This window comes from Vidua chalybeata, chromosome 5 (genome assembly GCF_026979565.1).
Source record: "Vidua chalybeata isolate OUT-0048 chromosome 5, bVidCha1 merged haplotype, whole genome shotgun sequence".
NCBI lineage: Eukaryota > Metazoa > Chordata > Aves > Passeriformes > Viduidae > Vidua > Vidua chalybeata.
The window spans coordinates 16,369,545-16,383,519 of NC_071534.1; the positions used below are offsets into that span (position 1 = coordinate 16,369,545).

At 38.7% G+C, this 13,975-nt stretch overlaps 1 protein-coding gene across 1 annotated transcript in view; it reads left to right on the forward strand.

The window, feature by feature from the left end:
* The window catches only part of ANO4 (anoctamin 4), a 116,096-nt gene extending 104,092 nt beyond the window's left edge, over positions 1-12,004 (forward strand). The window contains exons 22-27 of the mRNA XM_053942483.1: positions 408-550; positions 1,551-1,703; positions 3,003-3,150; positions 5,592-5,711; positions 8,718-8,823; positions 11,568-12,004. Coding sequence (XP_053798458.1) covers positions 408-550; positions 1,551-1,703; positions 3,003-3,150; positions 5,592-5,711; positions 8,718-8,823; positions 11,568-11,759 — 862 coding nt within the window. The 3' untranslated portion in view covers positions 11,760-12,004. The remainder of the gene's footprint in view (positions 1-407; positions 551-1,550; positions 1,704-3,002; positions 3,151-5,591; positions 5,712-8,717; positions 8,824-11,567) is intronic.
* The last annotated feature ends 1,971 nt before the right edge of the window (positions 12,005-13,975 follow it).

A 13,975-nucleotide genomic window follows, 5' to 3' on the forward strand; every position in this document is an offset into this window, starting at 1 on the left:
ATGCAGAGATGCCAGGTGATACACGAGGAAAGAATCAAGCGGCATTAGCACTCTTATTTACTGAGCTCAGTATCTCCACGCAGCATTGCATTCTGCCACATAAACAAACCCTGAAGTGATTTGGCATTCTGTGCAGAGAAAAAGAAGTAAATAAATAATAAAAATAGTTTAAAATCCTTTCACCATTTTAACAACATATAGGCTGGGATTACAGCTCATCAGCTGTATCTGTTTTCATACCTATTATGCTGTGTCATCAGCCACATGTATTACTAATGCTCTATTTTCCTGTACATTGGGAAATGAATTTTGCAGGATATGTTGTGCCCACTTAACCTCTTCCAATTTTGTGATAAATAGCCATTCATATTCTTTACTTTGTTTCTTTTATTTAATTTAAAATGTAGGCTAATTCAAAACTGGTGGACCAGGAGAAAACTACGGCAAGAATACGGCACACAGGGAAAAACAAGCTTCCCACAGTGGGAAAAGGACTACAATCTGCAGCCCATGAATGCTTATGGACTCTTTGATGAATACCTAGAAATGAGTATGGCTCTAACCTTCGTTCCCTCTCTTTCACTATATTTTAATGTTGTTGGTTTTTTGTTGATGTGGGCTGGTGAATTCTTTTAATTGTCACTATATGAAGCTAAGGAGACTGCAAAAAGGTTTTCATTCTCACAGATCAGGTGAGGAATGGGAGTAAGTTTTTAAGAACCAAACCAATGTAGTTAAGCACACTGCTGATGGTTTGCTAACCTCCCATCTATGAAACACTTCCCATTCTGGATTTGTTTTCCAAACCAGAGCCTAGTTCTTTATCTGCATACATTTCTGAAGAACTTTGCTGTTATTTTCTAAAGAAAGTTGTCTTGTGTTTTTACTTTGAAGTGCATGGTACAGACCAGCATGCTTGTTTATGTTTAAAATCCTCCCTCATTTACTACCTCACATTTACGAAGTTACTTACTGCCAAAAGGCACTGCTCTATCCAGAGGAGAGAGGAGAATAACTGCTCAAAAAAATATATTAAAAAAACATGAACTTTTGCCCTATGTGACTGAACTGCATATGTCATGATTGGCTTTTTTCCTTTTCTCCCTCACACAATTCTTTTCAAATTAATGGGAAATCTGATACTCTGAAAACCTACCTCTAGAAACTTAAAAAGAATTTCAAACTGCTTCCCATCTGAATTATTAAAAGGAATGTATTCATCCTTAATCTTTGCAAGTATTGAGAGATCCTAGTTGATGCTGGAATACAAATGTCCATTTCTAAAAGCACAGTTTGTTCACTTCAGAACTTCATTCCAAATTTAAAAATTTAGATGGTGCTGTCCACCATTCCAGGGTCTTTTCATTCTTTCTTCTAACTTTTGAAAAGGATTTGCTGTACAACTGCCACTAGACTATTATACAGTATGACATAATAATGAGTGTCTGTATACTTTGTACATTCTGCTTATTTGCATACACTGTTTGGTATCTTAGACACTGGGGTTGGATCCTAACAGTTATTCTGTGATATTTCCTTTTTTTTCCCAGTTCTTCAGTTTGGGTTCACAACCATTTTTGTGGCAGCTTTTCCACTGGCACCACTTCTGGCCTTACTAAACAATATTATTGAAATTCGGCTTGATGCTTACAAATTTGTTACTCAGTGGAGAAGACCTTTAGCTTCAAGAGCCAAAGATATAGGTGAGCTCTTTGTGTGGTGTTTGTTATATATATGTGTTAGTTGTCAAAGCTTTGACCACTTCAAGCAAGAGCAGATTAAGGTATTTTCAATCATTTTCACCCCTTGACTTTTCAAAAAACTTCAAGTATCTGATGCCAATCTACTTATGCAATTAATAGTCTATAATCTTTTAATGATTTTCTGGGGGACTTAACAGCCAAGGTGTAAAATGATCAGTGTTCTCTGCAGGTGCTTTGTTGTGGCAGATACACTGTGCAAACACATGCTGTTGCTCAACTTGAATATAATAACCAGACAGATCAGATGAAACATGAAAGTCAAGTTAAAGTGGCCACCATCCTGTAAGGAACCTGTATGTTTCATATTTACCTGGCCAAAACCCAGCTGCCCTGTGACTCAGGGGCCGTGCCCACCGGGTCCCTGGTGGGTCAGACAGGGTGGGTCTGGATCCCAGCAGACAACTTGCTCTCTCTCAGTGAGTCACATCTGCATTGCTAAACACAAGGTCCACATAACTCCGAGGTCATCCAGCCACACACTATTGCAAAGGATATCTGAACTTATTTTGACTACGAATCTCTTCAGTCCTTGCAGTATGCAAAAGCACAACACCTTTAGGAAGAACTCGAAAACAAATTCATCTGGCCAATGCTGAATCTCTGGTGTTTTCAGAGGGGTAAATAGGAAATCACACTAACCAACTGCATTGCAAAAATCCCTAGCCCACACCAAGAAATAGCAGAAGATCAGGCTTTGTGCTCTTAGAACGTTCTACCATGTGCCTAAAGTCCGTGTCTGATTAAAGCTTTGAATAAGAACAGTGTGAATCTGTGGGTTCTGGCATAAGCCTGGACAACAGCCGTACATGGTATACACTACAGACAAAATTTGTAAAAAAAGCAGTTCTATAATGTAATAAATAGAAGCACAGAAGAAAACTTTTTTTTCATGTTGATTCAGATGTGATTTCTCAAAATAAATTGCATTCTAGCAAAGTTTCAGGGTCAATTCAATGCCTCATTAAATCAGTGGGTATGTCTAACCTTCCTTTGGTGTGATTCACAGTGATGGGAACAGTGATGAGCTGTTCAATAAGAAAATTTATTTTTACTTTTACTTTATTTTTACTTATTTTATTTATCCAAGAGTCATCAGTAAAAATTTTTACTGGTGACTCTTGGATAAAAACTACATTAAAACCCCTTATGCAGTGGGGAAAACTACTTCAGATCATGCAGTATTTCAGGCACTTTGGTTCTTGTTTTTCCTGGAGCAAACATACTGTCTTTGTTGAACAGGCATCTGGTATGGGATCCTGGAAGGCATTGGAATTCTTTCAGTTATCACAAATGCATTTGTTATAGCAGTGACATCAGATTTCATCCCTCGCCTCGTTTATGCTTACAAATATGGACCTTGTGCTGGCCAAGGAGAAGCAGGACAAAAGTAAGGCTCTTTTTTTTGGGGGGGGAGGGGATGGGGGGAACAGATATGCATGAAAATCACTTACTACTTGAATAGATACAATATTATTGTCTGTGTATGTTCTGATTCCACTAAACCAAATGTATTGTTTGTGTTTAGGCAACAGATACCAGCCATAGGTACTGATGCTCTGCATATTCACAGAACGGGTTGCTGAGTGACTGTGAGGTTACTTCAAGGCAAACATGGCAGAGCTATTTCAGAGATTTTGTGTGTGTGACAGGATGCTGCCCAAGCTGTACTTCCCAGCTGGTAGTACATGGATATAATCCTGTTTTTTTTCTGAAGCAATGCTGATATGAATCAGTAAAGAATTTGTTGAGCATCTTAAACTTGTACACTGGGTTTTTTTCCTGATGTAATATTAAGCATGTATTACTTTAAAAAGTAGTGTCTAGCAAGAGGAAGAAATTTCCAACTAATACATCAATATATACTTACAGAGAAAAGCAATTCCTTTTTCTTCTAAAACAAGAGTTCTTAGATTAAATCTTCCAGGAGACATTGGTGATCTGAATCCCTGCTGCCTAAGTGGATTTGCTTTCAGTGTTGCTAAACACTGAGATTATATTAGTATGTGCACACTACCAGCAAGCATGAGATAGTTACGGCCCGGTCGCTTGTGAAATCTCAGCTGCTGGTCTCCGGGAAGGTCACTGAATCCAGCCAAACACAGACACAGTTTGCAAATACTCTAGCAGTGCCATTAGCAAGGAGCCCTGCTGTTCAAAGAAACCCAGGCTAAACAGTAGACAGTGACAGAGAGCTTGCATTCTGCTATTGGACATATGGCAGATTGATTTTTTTATTCCCTGATGCAGAAAGTGAGTTCATCTGTTGCTGCCTTTTTGACATCTTTTGCCTGTCGATACATTTAATCATACTGAGGGAAGAAGGGCATCTGGTGCAGCAGCTCCCAATTAGCAGATCTGGTAACTTCTGTCCTGCAAGGATTTGGGTGTTTTAGCTGGGGCTAGGGAGGATGTTCTGTTTACTTTCATGAAGAGTTAAAATGCCTTCAGGGGCAAAGTGGTCTGGTGCCTGTTGTTCCTGAGCATGTGCCTCTGCTCTGTGCCATTATAAAGATCTACAGGATATTGTGGCACTTTAAGCAACTCATTGCTAAGGAAAGCATGAGGAAGGATTTTCCTCAGGACCACTGTGGATGAAAAAACAACACCTTTAGAAATATTTCTCTTAAGACTCAAATATGACTCAGTGGCTTTGAAACTAGGTCTGCACAGGGGAAGTAGTTTGGCTCACTGTTTGGCTCTTATCTTCTTTTCACAAACCTCTAGTACAATGTTTTCACACTTCTGCTGCTTTTTTGAGTGAATTTCTAGATGAAGCCATCAGATAGTAATATTTTGAAGGAGCTAACCTATATTTAAACTGTTTATGTCAGCATTCTAAATAATGTTATTAGTAAGTACTGTTACAAAAGCAGGAAAGTATTCAAAAATCCACAGGAATAGTGAGTTTTCTCAAATTAAGGTGTGAAGACCATCTGTTATTGAATAGTTAAAAGAGAGAGGTACTCTTTTCTTTCAAAAAATGTCTGTACGTATTAGATCCACATGACACACAATGATACTAGAAAAACACTGTAATTAAATTAAGTTCCAAATGTAATCCGTATGGAGACAAAGCCAGATGGTGTTTGAATATAATTTCTCAAAGACTGTAAAGTCCATATTTAGAAAAACCCAACCCAAAACCAAAACCCCCGAACCCTTACGGTGCATTATACTCTGCACCAAGATGAGTTGTGTGCCAATACTTACCTGTGTTTGCATGCAGTTAGTGCAGCATGAACAGCACAACACATTTTGGCCAGATCTCTTCAGCTCTACTAACACCAAACTTGAGCCTTCTATTGACATCCACAGCCCTTCAACAGGGGACATAACTTCTCCTACTCAGTGTTCTCTAAATTTTGCCTCACAGTATTCAGTCACCCTGGGATCTTCTAGAATGGAGTTCCTCTGATTAACTGGACATTTTCGAAAAAGCTGTTTTAAGTGTATTATCTTTCCATCTGATTTAGTCTCCCTTTGTGCAAGTACCATGAGTGTAACAGTGGGCATATTTTGATTATCTTCCTAACACTCCTCATTATTTTCTCTGCCCCTATTGTTCACCATTTACGTGACTTTTCAAAAGTAACCAGTCCCAATCTTCACCATTCCTTCTCCCATATAAATCTACCATTGCTTCACTTTTATTGTTCATCTGACCTACTTTAGCACTTCTTTTATATTGCCTCAACATCCCTTTCAAATATTAATAAGCATCAAAATGGTACTTTTGGATTTTATGAAACCCAAAGGACATCCTCCTGGGTGCAACAGTTAATGGAAAAACCTTGCTGTGTCCTGCTGACAGCATTTTGTCCCCTCTAGGTGTATGGTTGGCTACGTTAATGCCAGTTTATCAGTATTTCTGGTGTCTGACTTTGAAAACCGTTCAGAGCCAACATCAAATGGAAGTGAATTCTCTGGGTCACCATTAAAATATTGCAGGTAAGTTTCTGGTCAACATACTTCTCTGCTTTAGGACATTGAAATGGAGAAGCATCATAATAAACCTGGAGTTAAAACTAATTTTTAGAAGTTAAAAATGGAAAGTTTTAACTGTGCTGTTCAGGATCATGCTCTTCCTGGTACTGTTTGGTTGTTACCTGCATGATTCCTTCCTCAGATAAAAGATTAGCCAAAAAGCTGGTATCTGGAGGGTGTCCTATTGCAGGATTTTTATGGTGTCATCGCTTGACTCAGACACAATCATCATGGATAAATATGGTATCAAAGGGCCAGTAATAGGTGCCTGACTACTTAGGTACCAGTGAGACCCAATTGTGATAAGATGATATCACAGGACATGCTCAGGAAGTCAAGATTGCACGGGAGAGGCCACACTGAGAGATTTCATAGGTCTGACAGACATAAAAAGGCTCTGTCGTAAGCTGTCTTTACGAAACTTCAAATCCAGCATTTCCGAATTGTTGAATTGTTAATATGTTTATGTCATTGCTTACTGGTGTAATTATTAGTAATAACCATATATTTGTGGTTTGAATCAAAGGAAGATGAGCAGTTAATTATCTGCACGTCTTTGTCCTCAACAAAAGATTGGAGAAATTGCAGTCTGAGAAAAGCCTGTAATGGCAGATTTGCACCTGAGCGAATTTAATGGCCAAAAACCTCAAGGGTCTATATAAAAGGTCTTAAATAGTGTCCCAACCAAAAATACCAAACAAATACAGCTACCATTTTTTAATTGCAATGTTACATTACAAGCATGAGACCTGGTAGCCTTTTAGCAGATATTTAGTCCAAATATTTTTCACTGTGAAGAATTAAAATATCCTTTTATGAGTGCCTAAAGATCAAAAGATACTCTGTGATACCACAAAGGTCTGTGGTAGAGCAAAAGTCAGTGATACTTGCAATATTGGGATGTTTTTATGAATAGGAAGAATTTTGAGTGGTATAGCATAATAAATGGGGGGAGGGAGTGGCATCTATTCTTCCATTTAATTAGCTGATATTTAAGACTATTGCAACTTCTTTGGCAGAAAGAGTATTCCAGTGCTGAATTCACTTGTGGAGCAGAACCACAGTGAGAATATTCCATTCCACATTATTTTCTATAGCATTATTTAATAATTTTTTGTCATTCTGACCATTCTCTTCCCCCCCTTCAATTCTTTTCTTCCCCAGCTTCTAGCATGAAGTTGCTGCCCCTTAAATTTGATGACGGAAATCCCACAATAGAAAAAAAAATTGTCTGCTCAATATCGCCTAAACAGAACACTATTAAATTTGGTGTAATAAATCTCCAAAAGATATAGCTGTCCTTTTGGGAGACACTGAATTGTTATGTTGTTATGTATATCTACCCTTGAAAGAAAATTAACATTCTTTATCTGAGTTTATCAGCTTCTTACCAAACTGCATTCTGCTAAAGCATCAGTCATTTTAATTGCACTTCAAGGCAAATATTGATAGGCAGGTAAGGAAATATTACGTTCTACTGTGTAATAGTGTAGGCATTTTTCCAGGAAGGCAGTTTGTTTGAAAAAAAAGTCCCAGTTAACTTCTGGTGGCCTGGAACACAGATAGTGTTGTGCTATTCTGGTTGTTTATAAAAGGTTTCCCCATTTTTTCATGTATAACAATGGATTCCTAGCGAGCAAAAAAAAAGAAAATATATACTCTAGTGGGACTTGGTCCAAGGATTTCTCTTTTTGGGATGCTTAGGATAAAACATCCTAAACTATGAAGTCAGAATGCTACTTGCACAAGGAAAGATATTCTCAGTTTTTAGAACTTATTTTAGAAATACCGCAGTTTCTGAGAGATTTGATGCTGACTAAAATGTAAGACAGTTTATTTCAGTTTGTATAGTATCCTCTGCAACCTAAGAAGGTGAAGCTTCATGGAGAAATACAGATTATCATAGAGATTAAATAATGTTTATTTCTTTTATTCATCTGCATTTTCATTAGTTTCTTAAAACTAACTTAGTGATCAACCTGTATTATTTACTATGGTATTTTCAATATTTTTTTTGCAGTGGGTTTTCTGTCCCATCTAGGAAACAGATGAAGAAGTGAACAATTTTTACACTGCTTTTAAATAAGGTTTTCACAGTTCTACTTTAGAATTAACAAACTGCTAGTAAAAATGGACTCCAGAATGTGTGACTTAAACAGATTCATGGTTTGTAAATACAATCTTGGATCCAACTTTCCCAATAGATAGCTACAATTAAATTTTAGAAACTTAAAGTCTTCCAATTAACACTGTGAGAAATGACACTACATCACTTTCTCACATGGTCCTCACCTCTTGATATACCAAGAGGTGCAGTGCTGGCTCTTCTGAAGTCAGGATGAGTCATGTTTTACACCAGGGGTGGCCAACTAATTGATCAAGGGCCAGGTGGAGTCCATGGGGCATTTTTATATGGATTTTGGGAGAACTATCAGACTGACAAACCTGGGGACATTTATGGGTTTAAAATGTCCTTGAATAAAGGGAATAAAGTGTCCCTTAAAAGAGCAGAGCATGCCACCCTTCTCCAAGTTCTGAGGAGTTGCCTGAAAGGTACATGTCATGCTGCCAAGGGAGATGCTGTAGGGTCAAAGCACCTCCCATCCTGTGTATTTGTTTTCTTCAGACAGACACTGGTTTGGGTGCTTTGTACCCAATTTCCATTAGAACTTCTGGAATGCATCTTACTGGTAGGTTTCAGCTGAAAGTAAGTCCATTTTCATGAAGAAAAGCGTGGTGAGTGGAGGTGATCAGCACGCTTGCTTCAAAAGCAGACACCTGACCTGAAATCAAACACTGGCACAGGCCCAGCTTTAGAAGCAAGCAGCATTAGGGTAACCTGTGCAGTTCGGACTGAGCTCATTTTTGGTGCAGAGAATGTAATGATCAAGAGAAGATAAGTTTTGGTTTTGCCTTTGCCCAGGCAGCAGTGCAGAGCTTGCCATCTCCCATACTGTGCTTGTCTTTCAGGTACAGGGACTACCGAGACCCTCCGCACTCCCCAGTGCCCTACGGTTACACGCTGCAGTTCTGGCACGTCTTAGCAGCACGCTTGGCCTTCATTATTGTGTTTGAGGTCAGTGACCATTCAGGTGGCAGAACAAAACCAAAAAGAATACAATGAAAAGGATTCAATATCTTTGTCTATGTTCATAATATTAGTATTTACTGTCAGTATCTCAGATGTCTTTAAGGCAAACCAAAGGAGATAATACCAACTTCACATGACTGGTATTCCCATGCTGATTTTGAAAAAGAGAGCCAGAAGGGTAGAAAAATAGGATGAGATGATTTACCAAAAAAAAATACAGCTCTTAAGGCATAATTTCAAGTGCCTGAATATCCCCACCAGAATCCAACATCTCTCCAGCACAAGAAGTTTGAAATTCCTTTTACACTGTGAAGAAGCCAAAGAAGGAGCATATGATTTTAAAAAACTCTTTACTTAATCCTCTGCTCTGAAATCATAGCAACAGGGCATTCAACACAGATATGGAAACTGTAGTCACCATACTGGCATATGGTGTAATGTTCATGAGCACATATTGCATTCTGGCTCACAGAAGAGTGTAAATTCATTCTGAACTGAGCTTTCAACACACCTCTTTGGGTAACGCAACAGAAGCATTTACGTTAGAGCAACGGTGGAGAAGAAGCATTTTCTAGATTATTATTTCTATTCTTTGTGGCTCAGCAGAAGCCCAAGGACTTCAGCAAATTCCCCATGACTGCAATTTTCAGACCTTCCCCGGTGAAGGAGTATGGCACTGCAGGTTGGGCTCACTTCTTCCTTTATACTGGGTAACTTATTAGCAGTTGGTTTCCAAGGAGATAATTTCTTCCATCATCTGTTCCACACACAGGGAAATATTAAGGGAAAGAAAGAGAGAAAGATTTGATAGAGGCTGGCTGGGCTTAGTCTCTTCTAGTTTCATGAGCAGTCAGTACTGAAAGTCAGGGTATGCAAGTCCAAAAAAGACTACAAGAATGATCTTGTCAGGTCAGGCTAAGAATTTTGAAGACTGAAGAGAGTCTGGCCTCTTGATACACACTTGACATAAAGACAGCCCAGCGTAGGCACAAAGAGAAGTGAGGCAAGAAAAATGAGCCCTTGTCGCCCTGTTCTTTTAAAAGTTTTAAAGTTCTTTTAAAAGTTTTCTATGCCTTCTGATGTTTACATATTTCTACTAGAGTTCTCACACGTTGTTGATGTAAATAGTGATTATTTTGCATTCTTCTTTGTAAGAAGAGAGAATTAATGGACTGTTGGTTTAACCAGTGTGGTTGGAGGGGTGGCAATTTCACTCTCCAATCCACTGTCACTTTTAGAATTCTATATATTGCAAAGTCAGAAATAAAACTTTCTCTTTTCCTTCTTTTACATCTTGAGTGAATGCATGAGTTATTTTGTGTCATAGCGCAACAAGCCCTGTTCAAGTCTCAGTGTCTAACCAAATTTGTGACCAACTGTGGAATAACATTTAGTGTCTGCCTATCACCAGGCACATCTGAGTTGATTTTTCTTTGTCTCAACCAAAGCCATAGACTGGCTCATATCTGCCTCCCTCAACATGAGCCACTCTGCTTATGGACCCTGCAAACTATAACTGTAAAATTATAACTATAACTTAACTATATATATGAAATCAAAAAGGTAATTGCAGCAGAAACCACAACCTTTTTATTTGAAAATAAAATGGTTGTATTGTGATTGCTGCAGTGCTTACAATAAAGATTGCACAAAGAGATGGGGGATTCAAGGTAGGTTTTTTCATAAATTAAGTAACTGCCTAGGCTCAGGCCCCTTTTTGGCACTCTGAGTGTGGTTTTCTTTGGATAACTTAACCTCCTTTGAAAACAAAAAAGTATTTCCTATCACTTCAAAAGGAATTCTTTGTCCAGGCTAAACTGACAGAAGAAGCTTTTTTTTTTCCTCTTTTTAGGTTTGGCAAAAAGAACCCCAGCAATTAGAGTATTGTGAATTTATTTATCGTGAGGGAAGAATACATGAGAAAACATTTTACATCCTCTTTTCAGTAGCTTTCAAAAGAAGGGTTCTGCTTAGAGAAGAAGAAGAAATACCTTTATTTCTCCAATCTAGAATATGTGTCCTTTCTGAGATGGAGGATTCTGCTGTTTATCTGTTCCTCCTCTTAAGTGAAGTGAATAAATCTACAAGCAGCATTTTTGATCAAACAGAAAAGGATGCTCCTGCAATCCTCGGGCATCAAACTCAAGTTTTGCTGGGTCATGCCTAAAATAGGAGGGACAAAGGATCAGTCAACTTGTATTTAATTGTGCTGTTTGCTAAATGGGAATATGTCTTTTGATAAGAGACACAGTGTAAGAAAAAATGTTTAGGTTTTGTTTTGTATAGATACATTACTGCTTTTGTATAGATACACTACTTCAAATTTTGATGTGTTTATGGCAACAGGAAAGTGTTACATCATTTAAACCTCCTCTTCCTGCAGAGCAGAAACTAATAACAGTACTAATACCAGGCTCTGTCCAAACAACCTTACAACAAATCATGACCTCTGAGTCATTGAACACACAGGTCATAGAACAGTTTTGAGGCTTTATTTCAACCCACCTGCTCATAATTTCTGCTGTGACCCACACTCCACTGTCTTTGGCTGGAGTTCTTGGGGGGAAAAAAACTTCTTTTTTTTTTTCTTAAAATTTAGTAATGGATTTAGTTTAAACACAGCATCTCTCTGCATATCGGAAAGAGATGGTTTTCAGAAGATACAAAAAGTACTTGTTTTCTTCCTGAGGTTTTACATTTTTCTTTCCTTTTTTTTTTTGTGTTCACAGCACCTTGTCTTTTGCATAAAGCATCTGATCTCCTACTTAATTCCAGATCTTCCAAAAGATCTGAGAGATCGAATGAGGAGAGAAAAGTACCTGATTCAGGAAATGATGTATGAAGCTGAGCTAGAACGTCTGCAAAAAGAGCGGAAGGAAAGGAAAAAGAATGGAAAATCTTATCACAATGAGTGGCCATGACAGGATGAGGAAGAAACTGCTTAAAAGAAGACCATTTGCTTAAAAGAAGATAAGAACTCTTGTTTATAATAAAATTCCTGGTTTTCGACAGCAGAGAGTGCATTGAAAAGAATAGTCAGTGATGTTGTGTGCATTTAGCACGTGTGCCCCTCTTCAACAGGGTGGATTTTGTCGTAAGCCTTTTGAAATGAGAGGTGTTTCCAAGGCTTAGTCTTCTCTAGAGCTGATGTCAACATGAGCACATCAGATCAATACTAAGTCTCTGCACTCTTGCCAGGAAGCTCCCAGGCCCTGACTAAAATTTTAGGCCCTGAACTTCAAAGCAGTTGCAAAATTTCCAGTGCTTTACAGAACTTGGTGATCTTATGGCTCATTCTCATGAAGTTGCTACTTCATAAACAGCGACTGCACCTTGGCAACATGGCAGTGTTTGTCTGTGTGTGTGTGCACCACCTGCAGCACGTGCATGGCAGCGTTGCTCTCTTCCACAGTGGACCCAACTGCGTCAGTTTGCATTTGCCACCAGTTAAGGTCACGTAGGTGGATCATTTCCATTGCTCAACAATACTGAAGTATTATCTAGAAGGAGATGCATGATCATGAGTCTGATTGGCTGGTCAAACAATGCTGAAAAATGTAGGCATCAGAAGTGCAGACAGATAGCCAAGCATCTAAATGTGGCCAGAGGTATCTAGCTGTAGGGTCATTTATTTGGAAATTACACTGTGAAAAGTTGGTAATACATGTTAAAGTTTTGAACAGTGCCTTTTCAGCTATAGGACTGTCTGGTGTCTGAAGGAATCAAATCAGGTTAGGGCATCTTGCCCAGAACTGCCCATGTATTTGTGTTGCCTAGGCAGGAATTAGGGTGTACTTACACATGTAACAGATGTCAGTGTCTTAAAGACCTATCTGCTTAAGTAAAACAAACAAACAAAAAAAGACAGATGAAGAAGGTCAGCAGAATAAAACACAGTCATCCAGAATATCTACACATGTAGCACTTTCTGTATTCATCATTCCGTTATCTATGAAGGGGTGGAGGGAAAAAACAAAATAGCAGACTATAGTATGAAGCAGCTTGAAATCCTTAATGCAGAGCAAATCTACACAGGCTGCAAATTAGACTTGGGCAAAATAAGCCACTGTCAATATCCTTTAGAAAATTCCTTAGTATTGAGAAATTTAAAATTTCTGATTTAATTAAGAAATAAAAAATTTCCAGACTATTAACCCAAAAAGAGTGGACTTATAGCTTTGAAGACATCCTAAGTGTTGGATGGAGCAACATGAATCAAAGTACTGAGTGTTTTGAAAGCTCTTCAATCGGTTTCTAAAAGTTATTCTAGAAGTAATTTGATAGAAGGAGTAGAGTTTGCCCTTCTGGACAGACCACACAATGCAAGATCCTATGGATGGATACCTCAAGCTCCACATGACAACAGAACCATTTCCACCAAGACAAATATCACCAAATTAGATCTATTAACTTTTTTTCCACTACAAAGGAGAACTGTGCTATTTGCATGAGATGGGGGAGCTTTGATGAAAGGCAATATGACTTGAGGAAGAAGAGGGATGAAAGAAAATGTGAGCACCCTCCTCTCTATAGCCACTGCCTGCCTACACAAAAAAGCAAGGAACCTCCCCCAGTAGCAATTCACCATCCAACCTGAAGAGGATAAATGACATAGCAGCTCCTTTTTATCAGCTGCTCCTGGCCCAAGCCTGAAAGTCCCATGAGACAACATAAACACTGAAGGAATTTCAGGATTAGTCTGTTCTGTGTTGGCTCTGTGCCAAACTGAGTGGGGAGCACAACTAGTGATTGTGGGGTAAATTCCTGACTAATGGGGAAGTGAATTTATTCATCTTTGCTTCTGCTCACAGCAGCTGTGGACACAGCCCACAGGACAGTGAGGAAATAGGAGTATTTCTGTCTCTGTAAATAGGGGGTGGGGATCAGGCAGTGTTGACCTCCAATACACACATGCCAGATGGGTTAGTATTTACCATCCACCACCTACAGTTGCAGCCTGGGAACTTTGGGGCAGGATCGCTGTGCAAAATCATATTCAGACCAAATTCTCATTAATCATTGGATTATTTCGGATACCCTCTGTTTAATGTCTAAACCAACAGATGACCAGAGCTTAGAAACTCTTTACTAAGTAGTAAAGTGAGACATGAGCCATGCATAAAATCAGTGTCACCCA